Source organism: Saccopteryx bilineata, chromosome 2, assembly GCF_036850765.1.
Source record: "Saccopteryx bilineata isolate mSacBil1 chromosome 2, mSacBil1_pri_phased_curated, whole genome shotgun sequence".
In the NCBI taxonomy this organism is placed as follows: Eukaryota; Metazoa; Chordata; class Mammalia; order Chiroptera; family Emballonuridae; genus Saccopteryx; species Saccopteryx bilineata.
Window position 1 is genome coordinate 231144602 of NC_089491.1, and position 27918 is coordinate 231172519.

Genomic DNA, 27918 nt, shown 5'->3' on the forward strand with positions numbered 1-27918 from the left:
TCTGTCTCAGTATCTCCCCTCCTCTCATTTAAAAAAAGTTATAGTTTGTGTTTGAATGATTGGTGATATTTGATATAAATCCATGTGGGTCAGTAAAGCAGAGTAGGAAGAGACCATGTAAAGCAGTGATGTACCTACCATGTTTGACATCTGGAGCAGAACTTTTTTTCTTTTTTAAAAAACCTCTTTTACAGCAAACTTATTTTCAGACATGGTCATGGACTCAGCGAGGAATTAACTTAAGCGTCACACTAATTACACTAATTACAAATAACTATTACAGTGAAAAAGAGCTGATTAATATTTCTTAATTAAATTGCATTAATACTTTTTTGGAAAAAGTAGAACTTATCTACATATTGGTCTGAAGTTGGGGTTCACATGTTTGTGTTCAGTAGATAGTTACAGCTAAATTTTCTATTTTCACCCATAATTGAAGAACACTCATTGTTAATTTTAATTACAAAAAGTTGCACATGAAGCAGCAGATACACAAATAGTTGGGAAGTCAGCCCTGGTGCAGTAGCTCAGTTGGTTAGAGTAGAGCGTTGTCCCTAGATACCAAGGTTGTGGGTTCAGTTGGTACACATAACAGAATCAACCAATGAATGCATACATGAGTGAGTGAAACAACAAATTGAGGCTTCTCTCCCATTCTCTCTCTCTCTCTCTCTCTCTCTCTCTCTCTCTCTCAAAAACAAACACCATTACCAGAAATAAATGCAATAATGCAGTAAATATGTATTTTTAAATTGTTGGGAAGTCTTAAACATAAGGTTTCTTTGGCAGGAATTTTTGTAAATCCTAGAAATCACAATACTATCCACGTGTTTTTTTTTGGCATTGATGCTGGTGACTTTCAAATGTCTCAAAAATTTCACTGAGCCCTGGCTATTTGGCTCAGTGGTAGAATGTCAGCCCAGCATGTAGATGTCCCAGGTTCAATTCCCAGTCAGAGCATACAGGAGAAGCAACCACCTGCTTCTCCACCCCTTCCCCCCCCCCCTTTCCCAGCCATGGCTCAATTGGTTCGAGGGCATCTGGACTCGGATCCTAAGGATGGCTCCATGGAGGGCCCCCCTCCCCTGTAAGCACTAAAAATAGCTCATTTGCGAGCATGGCCCCAGATGAGCAGAGCATGAGCGCCAGACTGGGGTTGCCAGGTCAATCTTGATCCCAGTCAGGTTGCATGTGGGAGTCTGTCTATTTCCCTTCCTCTCACTTGGAAAAGAAGAAAAAAATTTCACTGAAATATTTTCACCCCCAAAAATCAGTATAAATTACTGTTACATTTGGTAAGCATTTTTGAAATTATGTGTACATGTTCACTTCCTTACATTTTTTTTCATAGTAATGCATTTTCTATAATTTTGTGTTCATGGATCTTTATGCTTTGTGTTCCCTGTACCTTTGTTCCAAGCTGATTCTGCCAATTTGTGAACATTTATACCAGAAGAAAAGATATTTCCAGAATGAATCACATGCAGTTATATTTTGGATGTACTGTTTAAACACAGGAATGTATGTATGTATGTCCATCCGCCCACAGAATTGGAGACACAAACTGAGCTTGAGAACACTGTGGACTGTCCTGAACCTCTTTGTAGTGACTCCAAATGAACAGGTGTAGTGATAGTGAATCTGCATGTTTTGGGCACTGACCATGTGATGAGAGGATTTCCTAATTGAACTTGCACTGAGAATAGACTGTTTCTTAAAGTATATGTAATAAAAATGTACATATTTGGTGCTTATGTATTGTTAAAACTTAACATTAACTACAGCAATGTAGTTTAAAACTACAGTCAGCAATATTTCAGAGGAAGGAATATTTTATCTTTGGTATTACTTAGAATTGCTGTGCTTGGTATTAATAAAACGATTTTCAGTCCGTCTTATTGTTTTTAGAGTCTTTATAGAGACAGTTCACCCACTTATTACCTGACCCTCTGTGGACTTCTCCCATTGCCCCACTCTAGGTGTGCTATTACCTATGAGAGCAATAGTTGACCAGACCTCTAGTCTGAATCTCCCTTTGCAGTATCCCCAATATATCTATGCACTGTATCCTGAGTATTTCACTTTATTCCTCCTTTTAAGTTCGTCAGAGCTGAATTTTAGCAGAGGTAGAATTATAATATCCTGCTTAAAGGAAACCTCTAATATGGAAATTTACGGTAATATACCTTTTAAGCCTTTAGGAAACAGATAAGAATATTCTTTAAACTTTAATAGTCATGTATCATCTAGTTCACCTTAAGATCCTGAATGATAAATCACTTTAGAAAGGATAGCCAAATTTGGGGTTCAGTTGGAGGTATGTTCAAATCTTTATAAAGGTCTTTACCATTGTTTAATAAATGGAAATAAATACATATTTACAAAGTTAGGTTTTAAAGTTGTATGAAATATCCAAATTAGACAAATACATAGAGTCAGAAAGTATGTAGATTATTGGTTGGGGGCAAGGAAAAATGAGTGACTGCAGTTGGGTATTGAATATCTTTCGGGGATGATGATAATATTCTAAAATTAAGTAGTGTTGATGGTTGCAGAACTCTTAACAGTAAAAACCACTGAATTGCACTTCTTTTGAGAGAGAGAGAGAGAAAGTGAGACAGGAAGGGAAAGAGATGAGAAGCATCAACTCCTTGTAGTTGCATTATTTTAGTTGTTTATTGATTGCTCCTCATATGTACCTTGATGGTGGGTGGGGAGTTGCTCAAGCCGAGCCAGTGACCCCTACTCAAGCCAGCAACTTTGGGACTCAAACCAGTGTCCTCGGAACTCGAGCTGCTGAGCCTGCACTCAAGGCAGATAAGCCAGCACTCAAGCTGGAGACCCTAGGGGCTTTGAACCTGGAACTCAGCATCCAGGTCAGTGCTCTATCCATTGCACCAGCACCAGTCAGGCTGAATTGTACATTTTAAAGGGGTGAGTTTTACAGCATATGAAGCATATCTCAAAGGTATTTAAAGAGAAGTACAGTACAAAACAATTACTATATTTCCCCATGTATGATATAAGACAATCCCATTAGTAAGACAATCCCATGAATAAGACGCACCTTAATTTTGGGGCCCGAAATTTGAAGAAAAAAAGAACTGTATTACATAAAGTTATTGAACTCAAGTTTTATTCATCATAAAATTCATACAACTCCTCATCCCTGTCAAAACTCCCATCCATCAGCTTGTCTTTGTCTGTGATGACAAATCACTGTCTTCAACAATGAGTGCAAAAACAAGCGTGAAAAAGCTGGAAATGCAAGTAAAAAAATCTACAGCTACTGTATAAGATGCACCCAGTTTTTAGACCCCAAATTTTTTGAAAAAAGTATGTCTTATACTGTATATGGGAAAATACGGTAGGTTTTAACACATTTTAATTGTTTTGTTGCTTCATCCAATTTTGTATCAGGTTAAAACAATACATACTAGCTACTACTGCTTGGCTCTGTAAATTATTTTGTTGATCATAAATCGTAAGTTTGTTCAAAGGATATTGTTAGATTTTTTAAATTTAATTTAATTATATTTTTTATTGATTGATTTGAGGGAGAGAGAGAAAGGAAGGAAAGGAGAGAGAGTGAGAGAAACACCGGGCATAGTTTTTATTTTCTTCTAATCAAATGAGTATATATCCTGGAACCAATTTTCATTTCTTCTGTTGAGGTGTTAGTGGGGGAAATAATTCACAAAAATGTTTTGTAGTCAACTTTGGGGGTATACAAAATTCACTGGTGAAGCACAGCAAAAGTGATTTTGAAATCTGGCATTTGTGCTAGTAAAATAGAGTGATCATATGAATGAAACATTTGACATTTTCTAAAATCACCTCCTAGCATTTTTCTTGAGTGAGTGAAATGGAAGGATTTGACAGTTGACTGCAGTTCAGTGAACCAGTGGGGAGGTCGGTACTGGAAAACCACCTATTCCCGGAACTGAACAGGTTTAAAGCAGGGGTCGGGAACCTTTTTGGCTGAGAGAGCCATGAACGCCACATATTTTTAAATGTAGTACCGTGAGAGCCATACAACGACCCGTGTATGTTACACATTATCCAATAAATATTTGGTGGTGTCCCAGAGGACAGCTGTGATCAGCTCCAGCCACCTGCAACCATGAACATGAGCGTAGGAAATGAATGAATTGTAACATGTTGGGAGCCATAGGTTCCCAACCCCTGGGTTAAAGCCTTGCCAAGGGAGGGGGGGGGGGGAGGGAGGTATGACAAGATGAAGGGAGGGAAGATGGCAGCTGGGGTTCTCCAATGAAAGATTTGAGTGATGGACCCATGGAAACAATAGAGAAATTGTCTTACAGGAAAAATAAATTAGAGTATACTTTATAGAGTGAGTCATCAGAAATTAACTATTCAGAAAATTAGTTCTGCCTGACCAGGCGTTGGCACAGTGGATTGAGCATCTGCCTAGGACACTGAGGACCCAGAATCAAAACACCAAAGTTGCCAGCTTGAGCCCAGAGGTCACTGGCTTGACTGGAGTCCCCCTGGTCAAGGCGTTTATGAGAAAGCAATCAGTGAACAGCTAAGGTGTCACAACTATGAGTTGATGCTTCTCATCTCTCTCCCTTCCTGTTTGATTGTCCCTGTGTGCCCCCCCCCAAAAAATGTGGTTCTAAAAAGAATTGTTTGAGGGATTTAAAAGTTTTTTAAAAATTACTTATACTAAGTATAATACATAGTCTTTTAATTCTTTTCATTGCTCTGCCAGTTCTAAGTTTCTTATGAATTTTTAGAAATTTCTAGTCACTAGAAACCAGAACAGGTTCACTCACTCACAATTTATAGTAGACCAAATTAAATGTCTTTGTTTATGCAGTGTGTCTAATGAGGATTATAAACCAAATATTTCAGAATGATACTTGTCGGGATTTCATCATGAGTAATTTTTTTTTTTAAATGTCAGGAGGAGAGTGTGTTAAGTGAATTTTAGCTAATGACAGTGTCCAAAGAATACCAGATAAGGTCATCCTTCAAGTAGGTCCTTATCCTTTAAATTTTTAAAAAACCACCCTGACCAGGTAGCTCAGTTGGTTAGAGTGTCATCCTGATACACTAAGGTTGCAGGTTCTATTGTCAGCCAGGGCACATACAAGAGTCAACCAGTGAGTTCATAAATAAATGGAACAAAACATGTTTCTCATTTTCTCTCTCAGTCCATTCCTTTCCCCCTTTCCTGCCTCTCCCCTCTTCCCCTTTCTTCCTCTTCTTCTTCCCTCCCTTTCTCTTTTCCTTCATCTCAAATCAATAAATGAAAAAACTAAAAATCATTGAGATGGAGGAAGGCCTATAAAGCAGGTTTGTAAAATATACAGGCGGATTGGAAGAGCTGCTACATCAAGTAGCAAAAATGACACAGGCGAATTGGAAGAGCTGCTACATCAAATAGCAAAAATGCCTTTCAAACTGTCAGAAATCAACGTAAAGCCATTATGAATATCTAGGTATGGTAGAGATTCTATTGAAAACAGCCTGAGGGTTTCAGCTGATTATAGATGTAAATTAACAGTGAATTAAGCACTGTTTTTAAAAATAGTAATAATAAATAATGCTTCACGCTCCCCTAGATGTCCATATTCTGCCTGTGAATATGTTTGTTACCTGACATGGCAGAAGACAATTTGCAGATTTGATTAAGTTAATGATCCTACATTATCCAGATGAGCCCAGTGTAATCCCAAGGGTCCTTCTATGAGAGAGGCAGGAGAGTCAGAGTGATGTGACACTAGAAGCAGAGGTCAGGGAGCAGAGAAGACTACACTACTGGCTTTGAAGATGGATGAAGAGGCCATGAACCAAAGGAGTGTAGTTGCCCCTAGAAGCTGAAAAACACAAAAAATAGATTTTGTTCCTGAGTCTCCAGGAGTGCAGCCCTGCCAGCAACACCTTGGTTTTAGACTGGCCTCCAAAACTAACATCATACATTTCTGTTGTTTTCTGTTTGTTTTAAGCTGCAGAGTTTGTTGTAACCTGTTACTGAAGAAATGGGAAACTCATACAAAGACAATTGATTACATGGTGTGAACATAGGAATGCATCTGGAGGGAAGGTGTCAGAGGGGAGATTTGGGGTCAGTAGTGAGAAGACTGCTATAAGCATCGAAGCTGATGAAGTTATTAAACTGAGGTCACTAGCTGGAATCTGCCAGGGATATTTATTGTAAAAGTGGTAACGAATTTGGCGAGTACTCGAGGTGCTGAACAGCTTTAAAAGTCTTTGATACTGCGATGTATTCACTATAGAGGATTTCTCTAAATGTGCCATTTGGATAGTAGGTGTAACACAGAAAAGATATGGTAAGCCATAACAAAGATCCCACCCAGGGCAGTGTATATATAGCTCACTTTACTGGGCCAGTGATTTGTCAGATACACTAGGTTTGGATTTATATATGTTATCTCATTCAGTCCTAACAACATTCTGATGTGAAGTGAGTGCTGTTACCCTTTTCAGATTTAAAAAATCCTTGACGTTTAGAAAGGTTAACTAAACTTGTCAAAGTTCATACCATTAGTAAATAGAGTATCATGTTACTTTGACTGCAGGTGTCACAGGCCAAACATTCTCATTCCTTATCATCTCTTGAAACTAATGGTATAAGGGATTATGATGGATGATTCTTCATAATTTTTAGAATACTTTGCGTGTCAGGCTTCTGTGTGTTGTGCAGGACAGTAGATTTTCTCGTAGTCATTCAGCTGGTGACAAAGCAAAAGTCAAACTTGTGTGCTGCTGGCAAGTATGTCTTTACTGCTATACTTAGGCTGTCTAAGTGGTTTTTGTACCTTTTGGGTCTCCTGCAATTACTATTCTGTATAAGAGAATTGCATGGCTTTCTTTGATTGCTTTGACACGTTTGTTTTTGTTGACAAGTGGCATTCATTGTGAGTGCAGGCTGTAGAGAGAGTGCTGCCCCAGTGACATTTATTGAGCATGCGCCCTCTTGCAGGTGATATACTGGCCATTCCTTCCATATGCAAAAACTATTTTAGTTCTCATGATTCCTGTGAAGTAGAAAACGGCATGTCCTTTTGATATGTGAAAACACTGGGGCTTAAAGAGGTTAGGTAGTTTGCCAAGTTTCAAACGGGGTCTGTCTGACTTGCTCTTAATACCACAGTGTCTGTTTTGTTTGTTTACTTGTTTGTTTTTTTGTTTTTCATTAGTAGAGCTTGTTGGAATATTAAGTTTTATCATTTTTAAGCTTTATATATAAAACTGATGGGTCTTTTTCTTACAGTTTGTTGGCTGAGATTGGAGATTGATCAGAACAAACTAGAGCCTGAATTATCTTGACCCCTGTTTGTATTTTGTATGTACTACTATGTGTAGTTTAAATGTCACTGAAAAATAGAAAAATTGTTTTCTAATTTGGCAATGCTGCTTTTCCTCTCAGTTTGTCTGTAGGAAATGGATTAATGGTTTAAGGCCTCTACACTTTATTGAAGGGTGACTTGTCATTTTGGGCTTTGTTTTTCCTCATTTCTGAAACAAAAGAATTTTTCTGAATAATTAATTGCCTTTGTACTTTTTACCATGACCACACAGTAAGAGCTCTGTTTTACTTTGAGACTTGGGTGCAGTGCTATTATAACTTTCTTTATTATGCTGAAAGTTCTGTCACACCCACTAAAGTCATTTTTATAATTTAGTGTGTGTCTGCACTAACACGTGTTCATGCAGTTTGAAAACACTGCTCTGGATTATCTCCGGGATTCTTCCCCTTTTTTTGAAAGATGCAGGGAGAGAGACAGGAGCATCAGGCACTTCCTCTATGTGCCCTGAGCAGCCTCCATGCTCCAGGATGATGCTCTAGCCAACCGAGCTACCTGGCCAAGGTTCAATTTTTGGGTAGGTGGTAGGGGGAAGGGAAGCATTCATTTGTTTTTCCACTTAGTTGTGCATTTATTGGTTGTTTCCTCATGTGTGCTCTGACGGGGAATCAGGACAATGCTCTTAACCAACTGAGCTAATTTAATTTGCCAGGGCTGATTCTTCCTTTTTCAAAAAAAAAAAATGATGTGTGTTAATAGTAATAATAGCTGACGTCTATTGTGTACTTACTCTGTGCCAGGTGCTACATTGAGTGCTTTTATATACATTGTTTGAATTCTTAAACTTCTCTAAATAAGTCAGGGATGTTATCCTCATTTTACAGATGAAGAAACAACTTTTCATCAGCTAGCAAGTGGTAGAGCTAAGATTTCCTAGGCAATTGATTATAGAGCCTGTATTCTGATTGTTACTCTTAACAGAAACTTATTTTCAGAAATTCAGTAACCATAATCTAAATCTTAGGTCACCACAAGGTTGTATGCTTCTGAGAGATTTCTTAGCCTACATAGGTAGCCATGACAATTAACACTTTTTATTAAAATTATTAAACTGCAGCCTTGCTCTAGATTCAAGTAAGGACTCAGTACATCTTCTCTAAATTGTTGCTGGATTGGAGACGTCATTTTATCTCTGTGCCACTTATTTTTTGTTATTAAAAAAAATCTTTGGATCCACCCCCTTATAAAATAATTATACAGTATTTTAGTACTTATTGCCTTTTCATTGGGTCTAAATGCATATATTTTTTCTTACTTTGCTTTATAATTTTTATCATCTTTAATATCGACTATTCACCTGTGCTACTGTATTAGAATATTAAATAATTTCCTTACCAGATATTTATTAGGAGGAATTTGAGCTTTGGGAAATGATAGGCTACAGTTTGAATTTACTATTAATTTTAGCTTTATGGCTTTGAGCAGATTATAATACCTACCTCACCATAAAGGCTGTTAGTTTGTCTTTTTCTTTTTTAAATATTTTTTCTTTTGATTTTAGAGAAGGGAGAGAAACATCATTTTGTTGCTGCACCCATCCATGCACTCATTGGTTGATTCTTATGTTTGTCCTGACCAGGGGTAGAACCTACAACCTTGGCATTTTGGGAGAACACTAACCAACTGAGCTACCCAGCCAGGGCTATTAATTTTTCCAACCAAATAAGTAGTGTCACTAGGTATATAGTTACTGTAGAGTATATCAGTTTCAGCATCACTGTATCTAATGAAGACATTGATCTAAATATGGGGGGATCCGTGTGATGAATTGATGAATTTGTGTCTCGAAAAAATCAATGAAAATATTAGTAACATTTACTGAGCTTTAAAAGGTAGTTTTTTAAATCTGATTCTGAAACCTCTGCTTGTTGGTGTTTTTCTTCATAAATTATATCAAATACAGGTTTAAGATTTAAGAAAGACATTGGTATAGGAAAGTAAATAGCACCTAAAAAGAAACTTAACTGTCATGGAAGCCTTATAATGCTAACAAGCAAGAGCAATTTTAAGGATGGTCATCTGTAAAGAATCAAAAGATGACTGTTCTGCGTTATTGGCCACACATTAAGCTTACAAATATCAAGCCACTTACTAAGCTCTCGAATACTTGTTGAATGAAAAATGATCTAATATTGCATTTCTGCTTTCTCACCTGCTGCTTACTCTTAAACCAATTGGACTTTGAATTCACTTTAAAAAACTGGTATCACTTCAGCCACCTAATTGTCAAAGTGAATGAATGGGGTTTCCTTTGCATCCTAATTAATCTCATGGTATTTGACCATGCAAATGCCTTTAATTTCTGACATTGCTCTTGGTGTTCATTCAGGCAGTCCTTCTGCATACCACATTGGCATTTTTCAGGTGCATCCTGGCTGGGCATATGTCCTGGCTCCCGTCTCAATATGTTTTCCCTTACCCTCCTTGCAGCTTTGATTCTGTGCCCTTTCAGTTTTTAGCCTGGATCTCTTCTCTGTGTTCAAGGTCCACATTCCAGTCCTGCCTGAAGTCTCTGCCTGGGTATTCAGTGGGCATCTCAAATTAAATTCAGTATGTTTTATAATGTTATCTCTGAATCAGTGCAACATATAGACAGGCATGGATGTTTGCCTAATTGTTTGTCTTTAATTCCCCATTATAATTTAAGTCTCTATGCATTTAGTCAGTAAGCAACATTGTATAAGGGGTATGAGTGTGCTATTAGGGATTGTGAGCCTTCAACAAATTGTAATTGAGACCATTTTCTGGGCATCACTCAAAAACAGATGTAACCCTTTTGATTATCATCTCAAAACAGTTGTTAACAGCTATGTTAGTTGTAAATATTGTTAAATAAAATAATGTACCAACGAAGTTAATTCTTCCTTATACATAGCAGGTACTCAAATACTGGCTCCCTCCTTTCTTCCCAAGTTGTCTTTTCTTTATGGAATGTAGTAACACCCTTCCTTTGTGTCCTAGATGACAGCACTTGAAGATTCTCTTGCTGATCTTTTGGCTGACTGATGGTTATACTACTACATGGTGTAGTCTGTATTTTAATTTTTTAAATAAATTACAATAGTTTGAATATGTGTAGTACCACATTTCCCCATGTATAAAACGCACCTTAATTTTGGGGCCTGAAATTGGGGGGGGCATTATATAAAGTTATTGAACTCAAGTTTTATTCATCATAAAATTCATACAACTCCTCATCACTGTCAAAGCTCCCATCCATTAGCTTGTCCTCATCTGTGTTTGATGACGAATCACTGTCTTCAACAATGAGAGGAAAATGCAAGTAAAAAAACTACAACCACTGTATAAGACACACCCAGTATTTAGACCTCAAAATTTTCCGGGGGTGCGTCTCAAACATGGGGAAATATGGTATTTCATCAGAAGATACACTAATCTGGTCTGTTTTGTAAGCTCAGTTAGCTCTTTTTTAAATTTGCTGCTGAAATAATCAAGAGGTCCTGTTTGAGGCATTAAATGAATAGTAGCTTTGGCTTAGGCTTCATTAAAATGATTCTCTAAGCTTTTATTTATTTATTTTTTGCAAGAGAGACAGGAACAGAGAGAGGGACAGGCAGGAAGGAAGAGAGATGAGAAGCATCAGTTCTTCCTTGCGACTCCTTAGATCAGGGGTCCCCAAACTTTTTACATAGGGGGCCAGTTCTCTGTCCCTCAGACCGTTGGAGGTCCGGAGTATAAAAAAAACTATGAACAAATCCCTATGCACACTGCACATATCTTATTTTAAAGTAAAAAAACAAAACGGGAACAAATACAATATTTAAAATAAAGAACAAGTAAATTTAAATCAACAAACTGACCAGTATTTCAATGGGAACTATGCTCCTCTCACTGACCACCAATGAAACAGGTGCCCCTTCCGGAAGTGCGGTGGGGGCCGGATAAATGGCCTCAGGGGGCCGCAGTTTGGGGACCCCTGCCTTAGATGTTCATTGATTGCTTTCTCATATGTGCCTTGATCCCGGGGACTACAGTAAGCAGAGCAAGTGACTCCGTGCTCAAGCCATCGACCTCTGGGATTAGAACCTGGGTCATCTGCATCCCAGTCCAGTGCTCTATCCACTGTGCCAATACTTGGTCAGGCTGATTCTCTAAGCTTTTATTGGCCAGAGAAGTAGTTCTCACTGTTGCTTATTCTTAAGATCCATCAGTTTTGCATCCTCTTTCTCTGCTTTTAGGTACTAAAGAAGGCAGTAGATCAGTAATAAACAACTGTCGTAATAAATTTTATAACTTATAAATGGTCACAGTAGACTCTTTAAAATGTATGTTGTGTATTTCATGCAGTTTTTTTTCTTATTTTCAGTTTTTCTCTCTTAGAACTGTGTTTAGCCTGACCAGGCAGAGGCGCAGTGGATAGATAGAGCAGGGGTCCCCAAACTACGGCCTGCGGGCCGCATGTGGCCCCCTGAGGCCATTTATCCGGCCCCCGCCGCACTTTCGGAAGAGGCACCTGTTTCATTGGTGGTCAGTGAGAGGAGCATAGTTCCCATTGAAATACTGGTCAGTTTGTTGATTTAAATTTACTTGTTCTTTATTTTAAATATTGTATTTGTTCCCGTTTTGTTTTTTTACTTTAAAATAAGATATGTGCAGTGTGCATAGGGATTTGTTCATAGTTTTTTTTATAGTCCAGCCCTCCCAACTGTCTGAGGAACAGTGAACTGGCCCCCTATATAAAAAGTTTAGGGACTCCTGGGATAGAGCGTCAGACTGGGATGTGGAGGACCCAGGTTCGAGATCCTGAGGTCACCAGCTTGGACCCAAGGTTGCTGGCTCGGGCAAGGGGTCACTCGGTCTGCTGTGAGCGCCCCCCCCCCCCAATCAAGGCACATATGAGAAATCAATCAGTGAATAACTAACTAAGGAGCCACAACAAAGAACTGATGTTTCTCATCTCTCTCTCCTTTCCTGTCTATCTGTCCCTATCTGTCCCTCTCTCTGACTCTCTGTTTCTGCCACACACACACACACACACACACACACAAATTTGTGTTTAAATTGAAATGTTTTAAATTTTTCTTGTTTTTTCATTGGTTTCTATAATCTCAGATTACTGTCTCCTTTCTAATTTTCAGTTTTCATTCTCAAGAATTTTTATTACATTGCTAAATAAAATAATAAAGACTCATGACCTTATTTATTTAGATACTCCTTTTTGAAATATGAATTTCTGTGTTAGTATCTTTGTTTCTCCTATTTTCTATATCTTATTATTTATGAAAAAATTCTATGTTTTAGGATGTTGCCAGGTAGGGCTATTCTGGCAAATGAGACTTGATTCTTTAGCCTAGCCTCTCAGTGATGGTCTGGTAAAGGTTTGTGTCTTAGGTATTCCATATTTGAAATATTAACATTACTTGAGAAGAAAGAGAAATATGATTTATACAGATTGTTAGTACTTATTTCAAAATATCCTTTTAGGAATCCGAGGTATTCAGTATGTCCCTATGATTAAACAAAATAGATACAACAATTTAAGAAGCTAGATATAACCTGACTGGGCGGTGGCACAGTAGATAGAGCGTTGAACTGGGATGTGGAAGACCTAGGTTCGAGACCCCAAGGTCGCCAGCTTGAGCCCAAGATCACTGACTCGAGCAAGGAATCACTCAGTCTGCTGTTGGTCCTCTCTCAAGGCTCATGTGAGAAAGCAATCAGTGAACAAACTAAGGTGCTGCAATGATGAATTGATGCTTCTCAATCTCTCTCCCTTCCTGTCTGTCCCTCTATTGATGTCTCTGTTACAAAATAAATAAATTAATTAATTAAAATGCTTTAAAAAAAGAAGCTAGATATAAACATTTTTTCCCTGAAAATTATTTTATTTTCTTTATATTTATATATAAGCATCTTTATCTCGTTTATTTTTATTATTACTATTTTTTAACAGAGACAGAGTCAGAGAGAGGGATAGATAGGGACAAATAGGAACAGAGAGAGTTGAGAAGCATCAGTCAGTTTTTTGTTGCAACACCTTAGTTCATTGATTTCTTTCTCATATGTGCCTTGACCGTGGGGCTACAGCAGACCAAGTAACTCCTTGCTTGAGCCAGCGACCTTGGGTCCGAGCTGATGAGCTTTGCTCAAACCAGATGAGCCTGCACTCAAGCTGGTGACCTCAGGGTCTCAAACCTGGGTCCTCCGCTAGGTCCTCCACATCCCAGTCCCAGTCCGATGCTCTATCCACTGCGCCACCGCCTGGTCAGGCTATATATAAGCATCTTAATGTCAAATTATAATTTGTGGACTCTCATTGTATCTCGGTTGGATTTAAACTCTCAGAAGCTTCTGATTGTTGGATTTACCGTTGTGTGATTTGTTAAATAGGGTTGTTTTTCCTCACTAAATCAGGAAATTGTGAAATCTAGCTTTATTATGGCATTTAAAATTTCTTGCTTGATTTTAATACATGTGTTTCTCTCCAAGTGAATCTTAGCATTATTTGAATTCTCCAAAATCTCAGGAAGCTTTGGGTTGAAATTACATTAAATAATGACTTATGCTATTACCACTTTCAGCTCAGGGAGATGGTTTGTTTGTTTTCATGTAAATCACTTTTTAGTTTTTCAGTAAAGTTTTATAATATTTTCTATTATAGATTCATTAAGTTTCTTAATGTTTTTATCTTTTCTCTCTCTTTTTTTTTGCCCTTTTTATTTACTTATTTATTTTAAAAGATTTTATTTATTGATATTTGAGAGGACAGAGGAAGGTGGTGGTGGTGCCGGGGCGCAGGAAGCATCAACTCACGGTTGCTTCTTGTATGTGCCTTGACCGGGCACGCCCAAAGCTTCGAACGAGTGACCTCAGGTCCCCAAACTTTTTTGGGCCACGGACCGGTTTAATGTCAGAAAATATTTTCACAGACCAGCCTTTAGGGTGGGACGGATAAATGCACAAAATAAAATTATGCAACTGGCGTAAAAACTGTGGTATTTTAAAATATAATTGTCGAACTTACGATACAAGCGCCAAGAGTGAGTCTTAGACGGATGTAACAGAGGGAATCTGGTCATTTTTTAAAAACTAAAACATCGTTCAGACTTAAATATAAATAAAACCGAAATAATACAAGTTATTTATTCTTTCTCTGCAGACCGGTACCAAATGGCCCATGGACCCGTACCGGTCTGCGGCCCCGGGGGTTGGGGACCACTGCACTACGCCACCACAGGTCAGGCTTTTTTTTGCCATTTTTAATGTGGTCTTTTTCTCCTGTACTTTCTGAGTGACAATACAGGTATAGAGGAAAGCTCTTGATTGTTTCTTACTAGCCACGCTGTTTAATTTAGTTCCAAGAGTCTGTTACTCTTTTAAGGAAACAGATTGCAAACATCTTTCTTGAACTGGTGAATTGACCTCTAATTTACCTTCAATTAAAATTTTTTTTGCTTGTTTGTATTTTTAAGCTCTTTTCACTTATGGATATGAAACCTCCCATCTCTCGAGCCAAGATGATTCTCATCACAAAAGCTGCTATTAAAGCCATTAAGGTAAGAGTAAAATAAGTATATTTAGCTTGAAGAATGTTTTTGAAATTTTTAAATTGTTACTAAACATGAGAATTCATCTTGCGCATTCGTTCAGCCCTGAAACGACACTAACCAGCTTTTGTGAAGGTGCATGATACAGTGTGGTGTGATTGCACTGTAATATTACTATTAACTGTAATTTTTAGTACTATTATTTTTCAAAATGGTATTTCCCCCTTTTTGTTGTTATTATATTTGTATATTTTTCCAGCTTTATTGAGGTATAAGTAACACATAAAAATTGTACATATTTAAAGCTGTGTATTAAAAATGATCTGATTCATGTACATTATTTAATGATCATCACAGTCGAGCTCAGTAACATCCATTGCCTCACAGTTGGAGTGTGTGTGTGTGTGTGTGTGTGTGTGTGTGTGTGTGTGTGTGTAGCTAAAAATTTGGACTCCCAGAAGTAGTAGAATAGCAGAGTTTTTTCTTTATTTCATTTAATTCTTGTCATTAATCAGCTATTAGTTTAATTTTTATTTACTTTTTTATTTTTAATTCAGTGAGGGGAGGGGAGGCAGATAGACAGACTCTGGCATGCTCCTGGACGGGATCCACCCGGCAAGCTCACTAGGGGCAATGCTCTGCCCATCGGGGGCCATGACTCACAACTGGGCTTTTCTTAGCCCCTGAGGAAGAGGCCATGGAGCCATCCTCAGCCCCAGAGGCAGCTTGCTCCAATCAAGCCGTGGATGCAGGAGGAGAAGAAAGAGAAAGAAAAGCAAGAGGGGGGGAGGGGTAGAGAAGCAGATGGGTGCTTCTCCTGTGTGCCCTGACTGGGAATTGAACCTGGACATCTATGTGCTGAGCCAGTGCTCTACCACTGAGCAAACCAGTCAGGGCCTTCATTTTTATTTTTTTTTAAAGAAAAAACTTAAAATTTCTTATCCAAGGTCACACCTAAATGGCTCATTTTAGAAACTACATGATTTCATTTCTTTATCTTTCTCCTAAAGTTGCCTGGTATAGTGCTTTGTGAAGGTTTATTGATTAAAAATCTAAGATAAAGGCCTTTTGTTTAGGGGGAAGTTTTTGTAGTTTTGTGTTTTAGTTAATTTCTGCTTTTTTTTTCAATTGTTGACTAGATTATTTTTGATGGTTTGTTTGGCATTATCTTGGGAATTATTTAAAGTATTCAAGTTTCAATGTTTTAAGTACACTTTTCATATAGATTAGGGGATATTTCTAAATTAATGTGAAGCAATAAAGCATTTGATTTTTTTTATTAAACATCAGAAAAGCAAACAACAAGTCAAAGAAAGTTGTTCGATTATGCAAATGAGATTCAAAACCAACCTTTATTTCATTGGTGAAAATGCACTAACACAAAAGTACTGGAATATGCACATTCCTTGATCCCTTAATTTTTATGAGCAGTGTATTTTCTAATTACATTGCAGGAAATGTAGAAATATATAAAACTGGACAATAATTTTCTTTTAATTCTTTTCAGCTTTATAAGCATGTAGTTCAAATAGTAGAAAAGTTCATCAAAAAGGTAACTATCCCTTTATTACCTCGTTTTAGTTATGTTCAGTGTTTATAATTTACTTTGTAAATTGTAATTGGGATTCTTGCTTAAAAAACCATTAACAATGTTGTTACTAGCGGTTCTTTTTCATCTCAAGTTATTTATTTATTTGCTGATGAGAGAGGGGGGAAGGGAGAAACATCGATTTGTTTCTCTACCCACCCTTGCACTCATTGGTTGATTTTTTTAATTAATTGATTTTAGAAAGGACGGGAGAGAGTATCATTAATTTGTTATTCCTGCTATGGAGTGCAGAGGAGTAACTGTGTGGAGTTGTCTCTGATCGGAGACATACAGTAGCCAATCAAAGTATAAATAAGTAAAATGGGAAAAAGTTACACTCCCTGCATGGCACCACCCTACCTTCCTACAGATATTTACATTCGGATCTAATCGTTTTATCATGCCCATATACACTGATGAAAGGAAAAATGGAGACATACTGTTTGATAACCTGCTTTTCTCACCACACTTATCCTAAATCTCTGCAGAGTGTTCTGTTGCATGATTGATCCAACCATTGACTTGGCCAGGTCCCTGTGTTGAACATTCACTCAGTGGTTGACCTGTGGAAATAGGTAGATGCATCGTAATTGTATTTCTTAGAAAAAAATTCTAGATGTAGAATTATTGAATTAGATGAGGCTTTTTTTCTTTTTTTAACAAAACAGAGAGAGGGATAGGTAGGGACAGACAGGAACAAAGAGAGATGAGAAACATCAATCATCAGTTTTTCGTTGTGACACCTTAGTTGTTCATTGATTGATTTCTCATATGTGCCTTGACCGTGGGCCTTCAGCAGACCGAGTGACCCCTTGCTCGAGCCAGAGATCTTGGATCCAAGATGAGCCCACGCTCAAGCTGGTGACCTCGGGGTCTCGAACCTGGGTCCTCTGCATCCCAGTCCGACACTCTATCCACTATGCCACCGCCTGGTCAGGCGAGGCTTTGCTTTTATTACTAAACCATCTTCTATTAAGGTTATACCACTAGACTATATGTAGGTATCTGTTTCTCTTTATTCTTTTTATCTTACAATTTCATAGGTCAAAAATACCCTTTCCTTTTAGTTTCTCTTTCTCTGGTACTATATTTGAACAAAATTACAATTAACATGTTAAAATTACCTTCATAATTTTAAAAGGAAAATATTTTTACTTATTTTTTGAGCAGGATAGATTGGATTTCTATGGAAGTGGCTTAGGGATTGGTAAGGTAATGTTGATTCTGGAAAGTTGTGGGAGGGAGAGGGATAGGAGCAATGTAAGATACTGGAGGGTCTGAAGTATCAAGAGAATGGTATTCCTGTGTACCTGTGAACATTTGACAGGCTAGCAAACAAGACAGCTAAACATACTAGTAGTCTCTAAATAGAAATAATCATTGGTATACAGAGTTTTATTAAAGTGAGATTAATGGGTGTCAGACTGTGATTGTGCTTTTCTTATATTGACTTTGCATCTTTATCTTTGTAGTGTAAACCAGAATATAAGGTTCCAGGATTATATGTGATCGACTCAATTGTACGCCAGTCTCGTCATCAGTTTGGAACTGATAAAGATGTTTTTGGGCCAAGATTCTCTAAAAACATAATTGCGACATTCCAATATTTATATCTTTGTCCATCTGAAGATAAGGTATAGTTAATAATTTTTAATTAAAACTTTTGTTTATATTTATTTGAGTCTATTTAAATACTTTTGTAAATATGACATCTTTTTTGTTTTCTGAAGGTTTTATTTATTGATTTTACAGAGAGAGGAGAAAGGGGAGAAGGAGTGAGAAGTATCAACTCATAATTGCTTCACTTTAGTTCTTTGTTTGCTTGTCATACGTGCCTTGACCAGGCAAGCCCCTGGTTTTGAACCAGCAACCTCAGCGTTCCAGGTTGACACTTTTTCCAGGTTGATGCTTTATCCACCACCCCACCATAGGCCAGACTTTTTTTGAGAGAGAAAGGAACGTTTAGCTGTTTCTCTATGTGCCCCTGACCAGGGAATTGAACCAGCAATCTCCTTGCTCTGGGATGTGACACTCCAACCAACCAAGCTATCCAGCCAGGGCTTAATTTTTATTGATGTTTAGAAAGATGGGGGGGCGGGGATTGGGGAAAACATTCATTTATTGTTCCACTCAGTTGTACATTTTTTGGTTGCTTCCTATGTGTGCCCTGACTGGGGATTGAACCTGCAACCTTGTTATTTTGGGACAACGCTCTTAACTGACTGAGCTAACTGACCAGGGCCAGACCAGGCATATTTAAATATATTTTAGATACATGAAGCCTACTCTAGTATTAGAAAGATAATTATATGGTAATCTCTAAACTTGAAACAAAATCCAATGTTGTCTATAGTGGTCATCTCATATTTATCTTATTTTCTTTTGAAGTCCTTTAGGAATGTCATACTCTTGAATTATGAAAGGAGCACCACCTGTCCTGGTTTAAGGAAGACATTGTTAAAAAGATGTAGTTGTATTTGAGTGATATATTCTGTACTAGATAAAGGCAGGGCTCATCTCAGATGGCTGCTCATTTCAGAAAAAAGGGACAGTCATGGATGGCTTTACCTAGCACGTAGAGGTGCATGAGCATAAGTGGTGATTATTAGTACTCATACTGCATGTCTGGTTCCTCGTTGTGTAGCTGGTTTACCATATATGGGCTCCTCCAGGAGGTGGAGGTGGGGGAAATACACTGGTGACCCTGCTCAGGATAGTGGAGACTGGAGACATTTATAATAAATAGCATATACATTCAAGTGTTGGGGTTTCTGTATTTGTAGTGGAGGAGTGCTCTTGTGGGAAAAGTACACAAGAAAAAAAGAAGAGCATCATTCCTTGAGTAGGAGAGAAGAATTATACCCTAAATAACATGTTTCTGCATCTCCTGCATGTTTTGCAGACCAGTAGGTCTGCAAAAGAGCTTACCTGTCAATTACTGGCAAGCTTAAAAAAAAAATTTTTTTTTTTTTGTGACAGAGACAGAGTGAGGACAGACTTGGAAGGGAGAGATGAGAAGCACCAATTCTTTGTTGCGGCAACTTAGTTTCTCAGTGATTGCTTTCTCATGTGTGCCCTGACCAGGGGGCCATAGCAGACTGAGTGACCCTCTGCTCAAGCCAGCGACCTTGGGTTCAAGCTGGTGAGCCTTGCTTAAACCAGATGAGCCCATGCTCAAACTAGCGACCTCGGGGTTTTGAACCTGGGTCCTCCACGTCCCAGTCCGACGCTCTATTCACTGCGCCACCGCCTGGTCAGGCAAAAAATATTTTAATTGTTAAATTTATCCTAAAGAAATTGTTTTCGCCTGACCAGGCGGTGACACAGTGGATAGAGCAGCAGACTGGGATGTAGAGGACTCAGGTTCGAAATCCCGAGGTCACCAGCTTAAGCACAGGGTCTCTGGCTTAGCAAGGGATCACTCACTCTGCTGTAGCCACCTAGTCAAAGCATATATGAGAAAGCAATCAATGAACAGCTAAGGTGCTGCAATGAAGAATTGATGCTTCTCATCTCTCTCCCTTCCTGTCTGTTCTTGTCATTCTCTGTCTCTCACTGAAAAAAAGAAATTCTTTTTCAATAAAGTTTCTTTGTCAGTGATGTGATTTCTTTGTAACCATAAATAAAATATGAAAACTTCAAGTACATTTATTATTAAATAACCCATGTCTTTTGATTCTCTGGGTTATAATTTCTGTTCTTTTTTCCCCTTCTTTGTTTCTTATTGTAGATTACACTATTGAAAAAAGGCTGATTAGAATAGTTTAAACAGGCTGTGATTCTTTTTCTCTTTTGGAGGCGACTCCATACTGTTTTCCACAGTGGCTGCACCCGTCTGCATTCTTACCAACAGTGCACAAGGGTTCACTTTTCTCCACACCCTCTTCAACCCTTGTTGTTTATTAATTTGATGATAGCTATTCTGTTAGTTGAGAGGTGATACCTCATTGTGGGTCTTTATTTCCTCTATTGATTTGAAAAAGCAAGAGTTGAAGAAGGAGGGAAGAGATAGAGAAGCATCACCTCATTGTTCCACTTAGTTGTGCACTCACTCATTGCTTCTCATACGTGCCCTGACCACAAATGGAACCTGCAATCTCTGCACCAAGACAATGCTCTATCCACTGAGCAACCCAGCCAGGGCACTAGGCTGTGAGTCTGATGATAGATTTTCTTTTTCTGTTTACAAAACAGGCTTATGGCCCTGGCCGGTTGGCTCAGCGGTAGAGCATCGGCCTGGCGTGCGGAGGACCCGGGTTCGATTCCCGGCCAGGGCACACAGGAGAGGCGCCCATTTGCCTCTCCACCCCTCCGCCGCGCTTTCCTCTCTGTCTCTCTCTTCCCCTCCCGCAGCCAAGGCTCCATTGGAGCAAAGATGGCCCGGGCGCTGGGGATGGCTCTGTGGCCTCTGCCTCAGGCGCTGGAGTGGCTCTGGTCGCAACATGGCGACGCCCAGGATGGGCAGAGCATCGCCCCCTGGTGGGCAGAGCTTCGCCCCTGGTGGGCGTGCCGGGTGGATCCCGGTCGGGCGCATGCAGGAGTCTGTCTGACTGTCTCTCCCTGTTTCCAGCTTCAGAAAAATGAAAAAAAAAAAAAAGAAAAAACAAAACAGGCTTAGTGGCCCTGGCTGGTTGGCTCAGTGGTAGAGCATTGGCCTGGCGTGCAGGAGTCCCGGGTTCGATTCCTGGCCAGGGCACACAGGAGAAGCGCCCATCTGCTTCTCCACCCTCCCCCTCTCCTTCCTCTCTGTCTCTCTTCCCCTCCCACAGCTGAGGCTCCATTGGAGCAAAGTTGGCCTGGGTGCTGAGGATGGCTCTGTGGCCTCTGCCTCAGGCGCTAGAATGGCTCTGGATGCAACAGAGCAACACCCCAGATGGGCAGAGCATCGCCCCCTAGTGGGCGTGCCGGGTGGATCCCCGTCGGGTGTATGCGGGAGTCAGTCTAACTGCCTCCCCATTTCCAGCTTCAGAAAAACACACACACAAAAAACACACACAAAAAACCAGGCTTAGTATAGAAAAATTGGCCTACATTTTTGGTAAGGTATAATAAATCACTTATGTAAATATTTATTGTGTTTTCCTGTTTTCTTACACATAACAGAGTAAAATAGTTCGTGTGCTGAACCTTTGGCAGAAAAATGGAGTATTCAAAATCGAGATTATCCAGCCTCTTCTGGATATGGCAGCAGGGAGCAGTGCCGCCGCCCCAGGAACGGAAAGTGTCACCAACAATGAGGGTAAGGCTAGGTGTGTCTGTGAGCTGAGCTGATATGACTTTCTGTGTGTAAAACATTTGGGGTCTTTATATTGGTGGAATTTTTTCATAAGAAGGAACTTGAGTTTCATCCTAGAAGGTATGGTTTTCTTTTTATAATTATTTATAATGAAAATACTGCTCTTGTAGTATAGACTCTAGTATCACAGTCTATATTTTTACTATATGTTAAACTGAATGGAGTGTTATTTTAGTAAAGAAGCCTAATGGAATGTGAAAAGGAAAATTAGTAGGTTAAAGTTTTCTCAGACCTTAATGACCTTTTTCTTTTTTAGGTTCACCTCCACCTCCAGCTAAAGTGTCTTCTGAACCCCCACTAGCCACTACAAACTCGGTACCATCAGTACCGCAGCTGCCCAGCTCTGATGCTTTTGCTGCTGTAGCCCAGCTCTTTCAGACAACTCAAGGTCAACAGGTAAACTGCCAATCCAAAGAGTAAGGTATTTGCAGTTTGGTACTGTTGTCGATTCTTACTTTTTCTTCCTAATGATGAGTTCATGCAGTGGAGGATAGTTTTGCTTTCCAACCAGAAAAGCTGTGGCTGGAGTAATGGCACAGTAGTAACAGGGCAAGTGTGGAAAGGGGAAAAGGGGGTGGTGGTACCCAGCAAGGACAGGGCCCCTTAAGGAGAACTTCAGCACTGTTTGACCAGGCTGTTGCTCATAATTCTAGCTTTTCAGACTGGTGTTGAATTGGGAATGATTTTTACATTTTACTAAAAAACATACTTTACCTTGCTTAAAATTCAGTGTATTTTCTCTTCTTTGAGACTGTTATTTTCTACCATTGGGTGTGTCAGCATACATTTTTAACTTCAAGGAGCACACATTTTATCCATGATCTGTTTATTCACAACAGACAGCCATTACTAAAATGTTGATTCTTTTTTCTACTTTATACCTGTGCTGTTTTAAGTCACCTTTAAATGTATTTAGTCAAATATCTTTTGATACAGTGATTATACTTGGTTGTGTGGTTTATCAGTTTCCCCATTCTCTAAGCTTCAGCAGATCCTTCAGACTTTTCAGCAACCTTCAAAACCACAGTCTCCTGCTATTGACAATACTGTGATGGCACAGGTTCAGGCCATCACAGCCCAGCTGAAGACAGCTCCCACGCCACCGCCTGAGCAAAAGACAACTGCGTTTGACAAGGTGCGCTCCCCTCACCTGCTGCCTGTGCTTACCTCACTCACTGGGGATGTTGGGTTAGCCCTTCACTGGTGTCTCTGGGGATTGTTCATTTTGTTCTTTGGTGGTTTCAAGGAATCCCTGTGACATAAAAAGATTATTTTTTTCTGGTTATAAGTTTAATATGCAGTATACTCATAGCAAATACTTTTCAGTAAAAAAATATAAAGGAAAAATAAACAGGAGTCATTTACCATTAAACTCCACACTTAGCATGTTGTGCATCTTTTCAGAATTTATTTTCTGTGGTGGATATATGCCTTTCTTAATTTAGCCATAATATATATACATGTATACCACTATTTCTGTCTTGCTTACTTTGATTTTAATTTACTTGTCTCATTTTCGTCGTCGTAAGGTTAATAGATTTAAATCTACATTTTACTGTTAAGTGTGTTCCATTACATGGACACATCACTATTTAGCCATCCCTCCCCTCCCTTTTTTTTAGTGAGAGATGAGAAGCATCAACTTGTCGTAGTTTGGCACTTTAGATGTTGATTACTTTCTCATATGTGCCTTGATGGGAGGAGTGGGGGGGGACTTTAGCTGAGCCAATGAACCCTTGCTCAAGCCAGCAACCTTGGGTTCGTGTCAGTGATCCCGTGATCACCTGACCAGGCCGTGGCACAGTGGATAGAGCGTTAGACTGGGATTCAGAAGACCCAGGTTCGAAACCCCCAGGTCACTGGCTTGAGCACGGAACTCATCTGCTTTAAGCACTGCTCACCATCTTGAACCCAGGGTCACTGGCTTGAGCAAGGGGTGACTCGCTTTGCCCCCAGTCAAGGCACGTATGAGAAAGCAAATAATGAACAACTAAGGTGCTACAATGAAGAATTGATGCTTCACATCTCTCTCCCTTCCTGTCTGTTTCTCTTTCTGTCTCTGACACACACACACACACACACACAAAATGATCCCGTGATCAAGCTGGCAACCTCAGCGTTTCAAATCTGGGACCTTAGCATCCCAGGTCAACCCTTGATCCACTGCACCAGCACTGTTTAGGTGCCATTCCCCTTTTGATAGGCACTTTTTTGCTGTTAAATAGCTTAGTTCCCATGTCTGTATATGCGGGTTTGGGTTGTCTGATGTCTTCACTGGTCTGCTGAGCCTCAGCGAGTTAAAGAGGCAGCCCCTGAGGCAGTAGCTGTGCTTAAGAAGCACAGCTTGGAGCTTCTGGTTGAAATGTCAGTCCAAACTACTCCACTTATGTCTGTTCTTTGTCTTTTCTCTTTATTAGACTTATGGATATGTAAAATATTATTTCATTTTACAGGTTTTACTGCAGGAAAAGAACAAAAATGAAGGTTCTAGAACAAAATGATATCTTTTAGTTTAATCATCTCTGAGATTTCTGATATTTTCTTTTTTCTTTTTTTCCCCCTGATTTCTTTCTAGCATTTTGATCATAAGATACGTAATGCTGATAGTCCAAATTAAGACTCCATTAAACATTGGTTGTTATTATATCTTGGTGATTTATGAATGACTTCTGATGAGAAGAAGGTTGGATAAAATTTTTGAGTGCAAAAGGCTTATATGCACAAGGGAAAAACATGAATAATACTAAACACTCTAGAAGGGGAGCAGTTTCACTCTGAACAAATTTCAGGGATATTCATGAACATGTGAACATAAATTCTTGCATACTTGTGGAGTTATTTTTTGGGGTTTTTTTTCTTTCTGAAGTTGGAAATGGGGAGGCAGTCAGACTCCCGTATGCGCCCAACCGGGATCCACCCGGCATGCCCACCAGGGGGTGATGCTCTGCCCATCTGGGGCCATTCTAGTGCCTGAGGCGGAGGCCACAGAGCCATCCTCAGCATCCGGGCCAACTTTGCTCCAATGGAGCCTCGGCTGTGGGAGGGGAAGAGAGAGACAGAGAGGAAGGAGAGGGGAAGGGGTGGAGAAGCAGATGGGCGCTTCTCCTGTGTGCCCTGGCTGGGAATCGAACCTGGGACTCCTGCACGCCAGGCTGACACTCTACCACTGAGCCAACCAGCCAGTGGCTCATACTTGTGGTTTTATCAGATTTCTATTTTGTATGGGGTTTTTTGTTGTTTTAATAAGAGAAAGTTTATTCAGACGGTTACAGAAGTAGGAAAAGTGAGCCAGCTGTACATGGGGTCAGTAAACAAGTTACAGAAGCAAAGGAGGGCTCTTGGAGCCTAGGAGAGAGAGAGAGAGAGAGAGAGAGAGAGAGAGAGAGAGAGAAGGAGAGAGAGGTGAAGGTGACACAACTGCGGGAAGAGGAGGAGCCAGGAAAGGTGGGCTGCTCTTGAGGGGAGAGCCACCTCTATTTCATGTTTGGATGAGGAAATGTCTTCCTACATTTTTTAAAAAATACATGAGTCTTTAGTTCCTCTGGAACCCACTTTGGAATGTGTTTCATGGCAGTTAAATCTTTATATTTTTAGAAATACTCAATTCTCCCTCACTATTTTTGTCATGCTGTAAATTCTCATTTGTCTCTATGCCTATCTCTAGACACTTTTCTGTCCCACTGATATGTTTGTTTCTGCATCATAATTTACATACTTGTGACTTGTATACCATGTTTCCTTACATACCATGTCCTGCCCCTTCACCTCCCATAGTTCTCTGGCTATTTGTGTGTGTCAGTCAGGGTGCTCCAGAGGAGGAGCCAATCCCATACACACAGATATACATAGAGAGCAGGGAAAAGAAAGAGGGACAGAGGGAGAGGTGAGTTGATGTTTAAGGCATTGGCTCATGGAGTCATAGAGGCTGCAAATAGAAAATCTGTGGGGCAGACTAGATCCTGAAAATCTGTGTAAGAGTTAATGGTACAGGTTTGAGGTTGAGTTCTGAAGGGCAGGGTTATGTTGCTGTCTTGAGGGTCTTTTTCAGGAAACTTCAGTTCTTGCTCTTAAAACCTTCAACTGATTTATTAGGAGCCATTTAGGTTACAGAGGGTATTTCTTTTCTCCACCACCCCCCTTTTTAAAGATTTTATTTATTGATTTTAGAGAGAGGATGGGCAGGAAGCATCAACTCATAGTAGTTATTTCTCATAAATGCCTTGACCTGGCCGGGGTTCCCAACTGGTGACCTCAGCATCCCAGGTTGACGCTTTATCCACTGCACCACCACAGGAGGGTATTTCTTTATTCAAAATGTACTACTATAAATGTTAGTCTCATTTTTAAAAGCCTTTATAGCAGCATCGAAATTAATATTTGACCAATCAGTTCGGCATCATAACCTACTCAAATTGACACATAAAACTAACCATCACAACACACTTTTCCAGATGAACTTGAGCATAAAAATTTAGAATTTATGAATTTGTAGGTTAATTTAAGAAGTATTGATAGTTTTTTATATAGTTTCCAGATGTTACAATGTCTTTCTTTTTGTCTTGTACATTTGTTTCATTTGTTTTTAGATATTTAATCATTCTTTATGTTTAATATTTGATAACACTTCATTTTGGTTAATGATGACAGAAAAATTTCTGATCTTTTTGGGTTTTTTTGGTCATGGTATCATACGCTTAATTTTCTAGTTAGTGTTCAGATTTTCTAAGTAGCTACTCTTTTTGACTTTTCCTCTTCAACATCTATGCCTGTTTCTTTTTCTTGTACTATACTGGTGGCTAGGACTTTGGGGAAAATGCTGAATAATAACAATGCTAGTAGCATGCCTATCTTGTTCATTTGAATTGTAATTCCTCTTGTGTTATATACCAGTGGTCCCCAACCCCCAGGCTGCAGACTGGTACCGGTCCACAGAGAAAGAATAAATAACTTACATTGTTTCTGTTTTATTTATATTTAAGTCTGAATGATGTTTTATTTTTAAAAAACGACCAGATTCCCTCTGATACATTCGTCTAAAACTCATCCGTCCCACCCTAAAGGCCGGTCCATGAAAATAGTTTCTGACATAAACTGGTCCGTGGCCCAAAAAAGGTTGGGAACCACTGTTATATACCTTAAGTGGGTTGGTCAATGTTTGTTTTTATATCAAGTTTAGAAAAAGGAATTCTATGCTTTTCCTGTTACTAAAAATGTCTATTTTAAGCTAGTCAAACAGGTTGACTGGGAACATACTGTTTACTTCACCTGAATATGTAGATCTTCAGTTTCCTAAAAAACAACAAATATGTGTTTTTGCATAGATTTCAGTTTATTTATTTAATTGCTCCAGATCTCCAAATCAGCATAAATCTTGAAACTTAAAAGAGCCTATTTATATGTGGTCAGGTGCAGAGATCTTAGATTCTGTAACTCAGTCTTGACACTGAGTTACTCAGAGTCCAATGTGTACCCCTGTACAATACTGGCAGCAGCACCTGTGTTTTATTGATGTGAGAGCTAAACAAGCTCACATGGGTAACGTAGCTTGGTGCCTGAGCCATGTTGTATCGCTCAGATACAATAACTTGTGATCAAATGGCCTAGAATTATATAGAAACGTGTTGTCTCTTCGTAATTTAGAAATCTGTTGTTCAGTAAAGTTCTAGCAGAACTATCACAGAACACCGCCTTCAGGAATTTGAGGGTAGAAATTCATGAGCAGAATAGACACAGCTTGAGAGAGAAGATTGCTTGTTGGATTCCAGGGATGGGGGCTTTGACGCTAGAAAGGCTGGTGTCCACATCCTGATTCTACCACTGACTGACAGCCCCATCTTGATTGTATTTCTGAACAACCCGAGTTTTAGTTTTCTCGTTCGTGAAAAGAAGACAATCCCCCCAAGTTATAGCTGCAGGTGACGAAGAAATATGGTGTATGGTCTGCCAGCACAGGCATGGGTATAGGACACTGCTTCCTTCCTTCCCTCCTTGCTCAGTAACTGGTTCCTCTACACATGTAATCTTCGGGAGGGCCCTGGTTCATTGCTTCTTATATGTGCCTTGACTGGGGAAGCCTGGGGTTTGAACTGGCAACCTCAGCATTCCAGGTCAACAACACCTTATCCACTGCGCCGTGTATTAGTATATTCTTGAGCGGGAAGTGGTTTA

General features: G+C 39.4%; 1 protein-coding gene across 5 annotated transcripts in view; it reads left to right on the top strand.

Annotated features, from left to right (window-relative positions):
- Positions 1 to 27918, top strand: part of SCAF4 (SR-related CTD associated factor 4) — a 73186-nt gene that overhangs the window by 8161 nt on the left and 37107 nt on the right. For 4 of the 5 annotated variants that reach the window (XM_066259544.1, XM_066259547.1, XM_066259546.1 and 1 more), the window contains exons 2-7: positions 14792 to 14875; positions 16374 to 16418; positions 17927 to 18088; positions 21558 to 21693; positions 22007 to 22146; positions 22733 to 22885. In XM_066259544.1, the coding sequence (XP_066115641.1) occupies positions 14792 to 14875; positions 16374 to 16418; positions 17927 to 18088; positions 21558 to 21693; positions 22007 to 22146; positions 22733 to 22885 (720 nt within the window). The remainder of the gene's footprint in view (positions 1 to 14791; positions 14876 to 16373; positions 16419 to 17926; positions 18089 to 21557; positions 21694 to 22006; positions 22147 to 22732; positions 22886 to 27918) is intronic. The other variant, XM_066259545.1, reaches the window with a different exon arrangement.